The following is a 12,446-nucleotide window of genomic DNA, read 5'->3' on the forward strand; positions in this document are numbered from 1 at the left end:
AGCTGGAGTGTTAATGTAGTTATACTCATTTGTCCTGCATTACTTCCTGCATAGTTAGTTAATGACGGACCATTATTCTAAAGTGTTACCCTTATGGGGGCAGTTGTGGTGGCCTAATGGTTAGAGAGTCGGTTGTAACCTGAAGGTCATGGGTTCGAGTCTCGGTGAATGAAGAGCGAGCAGGGCAGCTAACCCCCAATCCCTCCCCGGGCGCCGCAGAAAAAATGGCTGCCCACTGCTCCAGGTGTGTGTGTTTAAAACTCACTCACTCACTGTGTGTGCACTTGGATGGGTGAAATGCAGAGCACAAATTCAGAGTATGGCACACCATACTTGGCTACACGTCACATCACAATGTAAAATTGCTTAATAGCACATACACCTTAAATCCACGCAAATTATAGTGTTTGGCCAAAATAAGCTGCAAAACAGACCAGACTTTATGCCATCAATAAAAAGTATGTCTATGTGCCACTACCTGAGGTTTACTTTCTGGCAAAACTCCTACATTTCCCCAGAAGGAAAAATATTTGCTGCCAGTTCAGCTTTTTTCTTTTTCTGTCCCAAAACTATCAAGCTCTTCAAAAGTTTAAACAAATTTGAACAAGAACTATTCTCAGAAGAGTACCTGTGAGAAGCCCTGACATAGGAAATAATTGTCCAATCTTTCATTTTTGAGGAGTTGGCAAAAAAGAGTTAAAAAAATGTTTGAAGCACTACTGAGTTTTATTTGAAAAAGCCAACTACAGCTTACAGGTGAAACTCGAAAATTTTTAATATTGTGCAAAAGTTAATTTATTTCAGTAATTCAACTTAAAAGGTGAAACTAATATATTATATAGACTCATTACAGGCAAAGTGAGATTTTTCAAGCCTTTATTTGTTATAATTTTGATGATTATGGCTTACATCTTATGAAAACACGAAATTCAAAATGAGAATATTGTGAAAAGGTTTTCATAGCTGTAAGTCATAATCATCAACATTATAACAAATAAAGGCTTGAAATATCTCACTTTGCATGCAATGAGTCTATATAATATATTAGTTTCACCTTTTAAGTTGAATTACTGAAATAAATGAACTTTTGCACCATATTAAAATTTTTCGAGTTTCACCTGTATCTTATAACAATAAAGTTTCAAACATATACAAGTCCTAACCAGGAGCAAAGCGACGGTTCTCCGGTTTCTCACCTCATCCACGTTTTCAAAAGCATTGATGATGTCATAGGGCAGACAGGACAGCAGGTCTATGACGAACCAGGTCTTCAGGTAATTCATCCTGATCAGCTTCGGATCCGAGATCACCTCCCCTCCAGGCCCGACAAACGTGGTGTGGAAGTTGAGCACGATGTCCACGAGGAAGATGACGTCCACAACGCTGTCCAGAACCAGCCAGGTGACGTTATTCTGTTTGGTCTTGAAGGAGACGTTATAAGGAACCATGATGGCAGTGTAGAAGGTCAAGATGAGGATGACCCAGTCCCAGGTGGTCTTAAAGGTGCAGTAGTGTAAGATGATGTGCGGCGGGGTCTTAGGGGCTTCTTGTTTATACTGCGGAAGGATGTCAGAACCCAGTTGAAGCACCTGAGGAAGATGAATGAGACAAAACAAAGATAAAGCGATTGAAGGATCTGAGACAGAGGAAAAGAAAAACGGCCAGTGGCATTTCGCACTTTTTGACATTATTTGTTTTAAATTGAATTATTGGAAAATGTATGATCAAGTTATTTTTTATATAGCTTTACAATAATTTAATATCATTTATACATATTTTATAATAATTCCTTTCAGCCCTTTCTCTCAGAAATTGCTAGTAAAGTTTACAAGTAATTACAAAGAAACGTAGCAACGAAACGTAGCATTTACAAGAAACACATTGAATTAAATGTGAATGTTTATAAGTAGAAATACTAAAATAATGATCATTGTAGTATGTTCTACAAGAAAATACTGTTTATTTACAACTCAAACATTTTTACACTGTATTTTTGACATGCATCCCTAATAAGCAGATTATCTTTAGGGACATGAGAGAGAGTGAAAATGAAATGAAATAAAGATGGCCCTCAGGAAAGTGTTTGTTTCAATATTAATTCTAGCTCTCTGACTAATTTCTGCTCTTCCCTGGACAATACACTGTTTTCTGTATATTATGCATATTTGTATTAACAGAACATGAAGTTTACTCAGAGATTTAACAGAAGTTCCTCTCAAAGAGACAATAAAGAAAAGAAGATGACGGAGGGAGAAAGATTGTTTCAGATCATATATATTAATCGTCGCTATTTTTTAATACTTGATTGTGAAAATATGCAAGAAAAGAAGACCAATCAGAATTCAAATGCAAAAATGGTGGCACATTTTGAATGCTAAGAATTCTGTCAGTGTGAGTCATGAGGAGACTTTTAAACTTAAGTTTAAGCAAGAATATGTTTACAAAGTATAATGTTTATTAAAAGTAATAAAGAATTCAATGCAAATCAAAGGTTAAATACAATAAGGTTCAATCAACAGCATTTATGGCACATTTGTGGCAAAACTGAATAGTCCCTTATTTACTTATTTTTTTACAGTGGGCAAATATCAAGGTCACATTGAGGATCTTACTGCAAAAAGGACGAGAAAGGGGTCCATTTTGGGGATTTAAAAGCATAAATATGGAATACATCATTTTTAAATAGGATTTTACATTAATTGTTCTGCTAAAAGATATGTATTATTTGAGCTGTAAATGTGTACTCATAATTTTTTTAGTTGTTTAAGGTTTTAGGCATTAGTTAGCGCTAAAATCATATTAATTTTACTTTTGAAACTGTATTTTAACATTTACAGATTGGCCCCATTCACTTCCATTATAGTGCCTCACTGTAACCCATCTTTTTTTTAAAGAAAAAATGAGAGAAAAGTCAAAATAAATGTTTGTGTTAATCAACATTGTCAAAATGATGTTGATTGAGTTTTACTTATACTGAACCCAGAATATTCCTTTAAGAGATTCAGGCTGAATGAATTGCAGAAGTTTAATACTTAAGAGTTAATGAATAAGAACAAACCTTAACCAGTGTAATGCTGCCTTGCGAACACTGCAACAACATACATTCAGCAAGGATCAGAGACATTAAACCATGATAAAAGCATCTACCCTCGCAAAACTGTCCCATCTTTTAATGTTTCCCCTCATCAAAAAATATCTAGTAAGATTGTTCCTTCTTGACACTCAAAAAATGTACACATTTCCCTCCTCTTTAACACCATCACACAACAGTGACAGAGCAGTAAATCGTAAACTTGAGAAAAGCGAATCGGGGTTATGACACACACACACACTCCTCATCAGTGTTAATTATTAATAGCAGCTTCTGGCAACTGTAGACTTCTGCTGTCCAACAGACACGTGTGAGATTGCGTTACAGCAGCATCCAGTGTGTGTGTGATTCTATTACAAGTTTGTCCTCCGTGAGATGAAGTTTTGTATAACCTTGTACTGTGCAGTCAAGGATGTAAGCAAATGCTGCCTGTGCGTGTGTGTGTGTGTGTGTGTGTGTGTGTGTGTGTGTGTGTGTGCTCACCTCTGCGAGTCTGGACTGTTTGTGTGAAGTGACGTCGGTTCTGCTCACGGGTGTGAGTTGCTGAATGGTGCTTTTGCTGTTTGTCAACGCTCGAGTCAAACGTGCAAACTTGGTCCAACCTACAAGACATATTTAATGAAAAGAATTACACAACTGAACTGAAAAGACATGCATTGTATTCATACAGTAACACACATTAAGGGCGCTATCATACACATGGCGCAATGCGACTACAAGTTTCAGCCTGACGCAGTTATTTTCAAAACCTGCACCACGTTGTTTAAATGGCAAATGCATTTGCGCCCATTTGTGCGGCCATGGATGTGCTGGTCTGAAAACGAGGTGTGTTCCTTGCTGGAAAAGATTTCAGTTTTTCCGCTTAGAAATTCCGCCATGTAAATAACGAATCCGCAATTGCAAGAGCGCAACTGGCTTTTAAAGGGAATGGGAGATGAGATTCTGATTGTTTTATTGCACGTTACGCCCAAAACACACCCATTACTCATTACGAGAACAGGGAGAACATATTTTTCCCGCATCATTTAACTAGCAAAAGTGGATTCGGACACACGTGCACTTGCGCCGTGCCGTGCGCTTTAGACAATGCGCTTAGATGCTTAGACTGAACTGAATTAAATTATGTTTCAAAGAGCATGTTGTGCTTCATCGTGAGCAAGAATCTGACATTTTGTACCAAAAGGTTCACAAGTTTGTTGATTTGATTTATTTATTTATTTAGAAAAGGGACAGTGTACATTAATTAACATTCATAAATGTAAATGTACCCAAATTAGCCCGAAGGCTAGTTTTCATTGGTAGTCCCTTTGCCAGGTGTAATTAGGCTCTAAGCTAGAAGAAAGGGTTAAACATTACAACAATATACTACAACAATCATAAAACTGGAACTTGTAAACACCTCTGTAAAATACAATTAAACGTATTATACATTAATAAAAAAACTATATATATATAGTATACACACACAATAAAAAAAAAATATTGTTATGAGTTAAATATGACTGATTAGGTCTATAATCAAATAATTAATAATAAGATTAATAATAATAATAGAGGAGAAACATTAATGTTCACATTGTTGGTTATGAAGAAGCCATTTCTTAAGATTAAGCTTAAAAGAGTTAGTGATGAACACTCTCTGATTGAGTGAGGAACAATATTCCACTGATGTGAAGCTCTATATGAGAAGACAGCTTGACCAAACGAGGTTTTCTTACGTGGAATAATACAATCCGCTCTAATTGCACCTCTTGTAATTCTGTTTTCAATAGATCTAAATTGAATAAAAACAGCTAGAGGAGAAGGAGCCAAACCATGCATAATCTTATAAACTAAACAGACATTTTTAAAATTGATTAGATTTTCCCAGTTAAACAAGTTATATTTATTTAAAATGTGACAATGATGAAAACTGAATTGTTTGATTAATTACCAAAAAGTGGATGTGTTAAAAAACATGTATTATTATTTATTATTATTATTTTATTAAGTTGAAAACAGTTGTGCTGCTTATTATTTATTCCAAATCATGATACTTTTTTTCAGGATTCTTTGATGACTTTTATATGAATGATATATATCATGAACACATCCAAAACATAAGTCCTCTGTGGCTCAGATATGACTCAGCAAAGTTTTTTATGTCGAGTAAAAGTGGAAGAAGTGTTTGCTGTCGCTCCTGTTATGATCCTGCAATGAAATACTGTCTGGAGCAGTTTCAAATCTCTCTCTCTTTGATTCTTGTATGATTAACATTCATCTCACACATACTGGTGAATCTGATGCAAACATGCTCAAGTTACACTTCACCCTAAAATCATTTAGTATAAAGAAAACTAATGACCATTATTTTCATGTTAAGCAGTAATTCTCATTACTGTAACAATTCCCTTTTATTCTCAAAAGTGATTCTCAATACTGTAACAGTAATTGTCTTTTTGTAAAGAATAATTGTCATAGAAAAATACAGATATCACTATTTTCTACAAGAAAAATATCATATCTTGAAAATTGAGCTGGACAGGTTTTGTGAAATTCACCCACACACACTATTGGAAGTTTTGGAAACAGACTCTATATAACATATTTTAGCTTAATAAACAAGCCCCCGGCCGACACACACACACACACACACACACACACACTATAAGCGTTTGAAAATAACGCTTGAGATTGAGTGCCAATGGAAAAAAAACTAGCAATGCTTGCCAATCATGAAGAAATATGTATTTATATGACATAAGCGCATTAGAGGAAGTGTTAATCTATCAGACAAGTTTATATTTTGAGTGCATCACTGACGTTACAAGTGTACTATTGTACAGTACATGTGTGTATCAAACTCACCTCTGGTGCTTTCGTCTTCAATGGGCTGTTTAAAGACGGTGATGTCCTTAAATGTACACAGGAACAGAACCACTTTGTCATTTTCATTTCGGATTGGTGCGATCTGCATGTAGAACCACACCGGAGTTCCTGTACAAGGTCAGAGGTCAAAGTCAGCATCATCACATGATTTCTGACAGAACCATTCTTTAATTCTCTAATTCAGAGCCTTTTCATATTAAGTCTTCAAACCAATGTTGATGAAAACATGCTCCTGTATTTATTAAGTAAAGAAGTATAGTATATATACCATAGTATATATTGTGTTTTAATAGATGACAATAAATTCATAAGCACAAGATATATAACATGAATTATTTGTTTCCCCCAATGTTTCTTTCTTAGGAAAAATGTCTAAGCTGTATTTTCAGCTTCATTACTCCAGTCTTCAGTTTCTTTCAGAAATCATTCTAATATGCCATTTTAGTGCTCAAGAAACAGTTCTTATTATAATTAATAATAAGAACTGATTTGTATGGAAACTGTTATACACAACCATTCAAAATGTTACGGTATTTAAGATTTAAAATAAAATAAAAATTAATACTTTTACTCAACAAGAACGCATTAAATGTATCAAAAGTGACAGAAATATTTCTAATACAAAAGATTTCTATTATAAATCAATGATTGTATGCATCAAAAAATCCTGAAAAAGTATCACAGTTTCCACAAGATTTTAAGCAGCAAAAACAGTTATTAATTGTTGAGAACCAAATCACCATATTAGAATGATTTCTGAACATAAATTACATTTTAAAATATATTACAATTATACAACAGTTATTTTAAATAGTAAAAAATATTAATAATGTAAAATATTATTACAGTGTTTTGATAAAAAATAAATGCAGCCTTGGTGGGCACAAGAGACTAAAGACAAAAACATCTAAAAAATATATAGATATAATAATATTCCAAACTTGACCAGTAGTGTACATGGAAGCGTTTAATGTTTGTTCAGATATTCCATGCTGTGTAATATCTAGTAACTCTTTTAGTCAACATGATTGTTTACTGTTTACAACACCTCTACTAGACATTATAAGAAACATTAAAGATGTTAGTATCTGTATATGTTTGTTTGAAGTCACACTTACTGTTCTTTCTGTACAGCAGCACTTCAACGCAGTTGGACTCATAGTTATCAAAGGCCTGTTTCACATTTTCTATGGTCTTCTTGTCTGTCAGCTCCCCATACATAAAACTAAAGAGAGAGATGATTCACACAGTGCATAGTTTTTAAGCAACTATCCCTCCCTGAATTCATTAGAATATAAATCCTAGTCTAAAGATTTATGGAAGTAAAATGCTCAGATGATGTTCAGGATTCAGATTGTCCCACATGAGTGGCTCATGGTCATTATGTTCTAACAAAGATTAAGAGATTACAGAGATTTTCAGAAATGTATGTGCACCTCACCCTTTAAGCAAAGTGGGACCAATTATGGCATCTTAACCTGTTTGTTTCTCTTGCGGTCACAGATAAAAGCTTATTAATACAACTAAAATAAAAAGATTGTCTTGTGTGAGCATGGCAGAAAAATATGCTCTAAGCGGAAGGCAGTATATCTGTGTCTCAAGCCACTTACTGAAATTAGTTTTTTTTTTTTTTTTTTACCAAAGTATGCCACTACAATGCCAGATCATGGCTGGGCCAAAAAGATACTTTCATCTATTTAAAAAAAAACACGTTGATTCATGTATATGTATACACACACACACACTACATTTTAGGCAGAGGCAAAGTGATGCGCAACCCCAAGATTATGACATTATTATTTCTTGGTTTTGTTACAATGGGCACATGGATGCACAACAAATAATTTTAAGATTCAGTCTTAAATTGTTATACAGTCCCCTTAAATGTACTGCGACACCAGAGATCTTCAATACAGCATGAACTGTGTAACATCTAGAGATTTCTATGGTCACGTGTACATCCCCTCACCTGCATGTGCTGCTTTTCTGCATGACCTCTGCTCTGTGGTATCCAGACAGCTTGCAGAAGCCGTCATTACTGTAAACTACAGGCCAGTCCACAATCTGAGCGTTCCCCAGCAAGAAACTTGTCTCTGAATGTTCAGAGAAGATGATAAAGTATAACAGAGAGAGCAGGAATTAGTGACCTGACCTGACACACAGTATATTACAGTCACTTATCCTAATGTAACATCTAGTGTAATCTCTAGAAAATGTAGACTTTCAAAACATCATAAAACAAAACAACTACAAAATGCAGCCTTTCTGAGTTTTTTCTCACTTTAAACTATCATGTCTTATATACACTATAACTGTCAGATTCGATTTGTTTGTAATGGAGACAGCAAACCAGACACAAACACCATTACTGTGACAGGAACTAGAGATGCTGCCCCCTCTAGTGGTCATGAACGCAAACGTTCTCAAAACAATCAGGCCGACTTCAAGCGAGCCCTGATGAGCTACTGGCGCAGAGACGTGGACTGAAATGACTGTGTATATTGAGTTTATTTTTAATCAACTGAACGAGAAATGCGCAATTACTAGAACACAATGTATTAGTCAATTGCGGCTGCTTAACGTTATATTGTCAAGTAGTTCATATATTTCTCTAAAAATGTTGACAATACTATGCTCTCCTTTTTTTATATAAAGGAACGAAAAATCACCTAACTCAAAAAAATTAATAAATTAGAATAAAAAAAAAAAAAAATATATATATATATATATATAAACAGAAATAAATGCTGTTTGTAAATATTCTGCAGCACAGAAGAAATGTATGTTTTATTTACATAGAGTCAATTTGAAGAATTTTTTCAGATGTAAAATATCTTAATACACGAATACTAATACATGAATGAGTTATATACACCTCAAAAACAAATAGCCTGCCATTGTGTAAATTATGCATTTAAAAAAAAAAAACTCAATGTATAGGCCCTACCCTGCCCAGCTCAGAGAAACCACTAAAAGAGAAAACAAATACTAAGTTAAAGCATTAAACATTACATTAGCATTACAGCGCCCATGATTCACATCTTAAATGTAATATAAATAGCTAATTCCGAATAACTGCACAAAGGCTGCTTCAAATTAATTAGGCTACTTGTTTTAGTATGATTTACTGATTACTTAGTATGTTAATGCAGAGTAACATGGACACTGTAACGGTAAGTGACCTTAATGCAGTCCAGAAACCACAAGCGTGCTCCTCACCACTCGAGCGTCTGACGATATTCTCCAGGAAAGTGTTTTGCGGTGCCACCAGCCCTCTCTTTCCCCCGGGCATCGTGCGTCTGTGGCTCTCGCGCTGCTCTCGTCAGGTGGGCACTCTCTGCGCGTGGAGTCTCTGCAGGTGGAGCGGGGAGGCTCATGGTAACGTCGCGCGCTGGCTGGCCGGGAGCTTCTGTGTGCCACCCGCGCGCGCTCTGGGCTCAAAAGCGACAAGTATGTGGGCACGGGGAGCTCCCCACGCATGCGCAACTGTACCGAAGCGCACAGGCAGAAGCTGGGGATCTCCAACTCCAACGCCGAGCGCGTGCCCAACAACTCCACTGCAGAGGAAAAACAAAGCATTAAATCTCTTAAGCTTTAAACTATAGCCCCAATAATGTACTACCCCCGTATTACTGATGATATACGTCGGGCTTAAGGAGCACCAAGTTCCCGTACGAACTGAACGGACCATTTATCTGCGCAATAAGACTGAACCCAATTGTCTATTTTTGCATGAGTGGCGCGCGCGAATCACCGTTCGCCAGTGCGCTCCAAACGTGTGATAAGATTTGAGCAAGGCAAGCCGTTCCTATTGCGACGCTGCTGACAAAATGGGCGACCTATTTGAATTCTATTGAGAATACCACTAAAATGCGTATGGAGAAAGTCAAACATTATCTAAAACGGCCACACAATAAACTAAAAAGACTGATGAAAAGAAGAGAAAACATCATCCTGCAACAACAAACTAATCATGACCACCTTTACAATCAGATTCTATTGTAGCCTATTTACTGTGGTAAATACTGACCAACTTGTAGAATTTATATCCTAAAGAATTAAGTTAAGACAACATGTATTTTTACATTGCTTAACTCATCAAAAGAAGTGAAGAAATTGTCAACTTTTTTTTATACAAGATTCAACTAATTTTAAGTCGGTTTAATGCATGTAATGTATCGGTGTGCTGCACATTTTATGGTGAATAGCTTGTTTTCTGTTGCTTTTGTAAGACAAAATTACAAAAAAAACATACCACTCTGAAACGTCCTTTGAAATCAGAAAGGCATGAAATCCTTTCTGCACGATCCTCTTGTTTGTTAACATTGTCAGGGTCTGAATTGGGCTCGAATTGGTTTGAAATTGAGGCCATCCTCAATATTTATAATAGTGAAGTCGTCGCAGTTATGGAAGGGCGGGACATTTCCCAAAGACCCCAGTGCCGCCAATCACAACACACTGGTCCAGCAAACCAATCACAGCACACTTCGTATTTTGGAAGGAGGGGATTCATCGAAATCAGCGTGTTTGAGTCAGACTGGAGAGATGCTGAAATAATGTAAAATATGCGCAAAATAATGCGTTTTTTGAGCAATCAAGCATGAAAACATTCTAGTACACCCCAAAAACAAAATCAAGACTTGTAAAAGGGAATAATAGGACCCCTTTAAATGCAGCAACTTTTTAATATATTTTTTATTTTTACAGTGCATCTCTAAAGGGAATATATTTTTCACTAAAAATTGATATTATTAACTGTGGTATGTTGTTGCTAGTTTCTAAATGTGTAGATTGTTATTTATCATTACAAAAGCTATAGACAAAAAAAATTGCATGGCAATGATCTTACCTTTAATTACATCCTTATTGTAATAAATGCTATAGTTAAACAATAACAATAACTATTTCATAAGGCTAAGTACTAGATAGAAATAATCATAAGCTTTAAAGGCCCTCTTGAATTATTGACTAAACCATTGGTTTTTCCCCATGCATGTGTAAAATGTGTTCTGCTAATAATGACATATACTGATTACTGGTTTGACCAATAATTACTGGTTATTCATTGACTAAAACTTTACCTTTGGTTCCCTCCATCCTTGAATATTCAGCTCATCGTCTCCTTGTCACAGGGCACAAGACAATGTTCCCAGTTGTCCTTTCCTATAAAAACAGTGCTGTCAAGAGCCATTTGTACACCGGCTTACGCAACAGATGACAGCAAGCTCAAAAATCAACCAAACTCTCTGTATATAGTTGCTTCTTTAGACCCCACACATATCAGCTTCAGTGCTGTCAGCTTGTGCCCTTTAATTTCTATTGAGCTTTAATCACAGAAGACTCTGGCTCAGATGGGTCCCTCACAAAAACACCCGTTTTGCCCTCAGCCACCTGCCAACAAAGAAACATGATGAATTCTGTGATAGAGATTCATCCTGAGTGAGTTTACATGAACGTATTCCATCAATAATACTAATAACTCAGAAGACTGATCAAAGTGCCGCAACGGTGTAGTTTTAGAGCCAGGCATGGCATAATCCACACTTTGGCACTACATGGGGTAAGAGCAGTCCATTCCCGTTTTTAACTCCTAAAGAGGTTCAAGGCAATTACCAAACCACAGGTAGTCATGCAGAAGCGCACTTATTTATATGCAAGCATTTATAATGTTATTGTGGGAAATCTCACAAAATATGTCCAGGTTAATATTTAACCATAAAGGTAGGGTATAGGCAACTTTATTGAGTTTTAGAAACTCTTTTTGTTATACGTTTAAACTCTTTTCACATTCCGATACTGTAGCAATCACTAATATTAAATATTCTAATATATTCTAATATTCTAGTCTAATTATTAAACCGTGTAAATGTATCTCCTGTGAAAGTCTCCAGACCAAATTTTTTTTTCGTCCATTTGCATTCGGTCTGAATGAGCTATAGCGTATTGATAGGATGACAGTCAACATACACATTTCCATACATACCTCCGCATACCCTGCTCACACAGACAGTCAACGAGCGGCTCCTTCTGCAGTCTCTTCTGAACCAAAACAACAAGCTTATGCTGCGTTCACGCCATTGTAACTGTAATTACAAGATGGCAGCCTGTGATGTTTTACTCGGAGCTGTTCAAGATTTATGCATTTCAGTGTCAACACTATCAACACCGAAATGAATCTGCAGCAGTCAGGTGGTGCAAGTTAGAGCTCAGAAAGTTGTTCATTATTATTGTAATGTGAGACAAATGAATTTAACGCCGTCTCTCGTGACGCTTTTGTTTTCTCCCTGCTGTACGCGTTCATGTGTTTTGAAGGAGGCGTGGGTTTGGAGACGCTATAAAGGGAGGGTGGGATCTTATGCTTTCAAAGCTAACTTGCTATCTCTATCCTTCTCCGCAATACCCTACCTTTAACTAGAATAAAAAATAATAAAAAATTGTATAAAGAAAATGAAGTCTGTAGAATAGGAATAGGAACATAAAAAGTTTT

At 36.0% G+C, this 12,446-nt stretch overlaps 1 protein-coding gene across 1 annotated transcript in view; it reads right to left on the reverse strand.

The window, feature by feature from the left end:
- The window catches only part of kcnh5b (potassium voltage-gated channel, subfamily H (eag-related), member 5b), a 36,899-nt gene extending 27,157 nt beyond the window's left edge, over positions 1-9,742 (reverse strand). Inside the window, exons 1-6 of the mRNA XM_079635299.1 lie at positions 9,179-9,742; positions 7,929-8,052; positions 7,078-7,184; positions 5,939-6,067; positions 3,575-3,693; positions 1,197-1,589 (exon numbers count right to left, since the gene is read on the reverse strand). Of these exons, the coding sequence (XP_079491425.1) occupies positions 1,197-1,589; positions 3,575-3,693; positions 5,939-6,067; positions 7,078-7,184; positions 7,929-8,052; positions 9,179-9,251 (945 nt within the window). The 5' untranslated portion in view covers positions 9,252-9,742. The remainder of the gene's footprint in view (positions 1-1,196; positions 1,590-3,574; positions 3,694-5,938; positions 6,068-7,077; positions 7,185-7,928; positions 8,053-9,178) is intronic.
- Between the last annotated feature and the right edge of the window lie 2,704 nt (positions 9,743-12,446).

This window comes from Phoxinus phoxinus (assembly GCF_949152265.1).
Source record: "Phoxinus phoxinus genome assembly, chromosome: 14".
Classification (NCBI taxonomy): domain Eukaryota; kingdom Metazoa; phylum Chordata; class Actinopteri; order Cypriniformes; family Leuciscidae; genus Phoxinus; species Phoxinus phoxinus.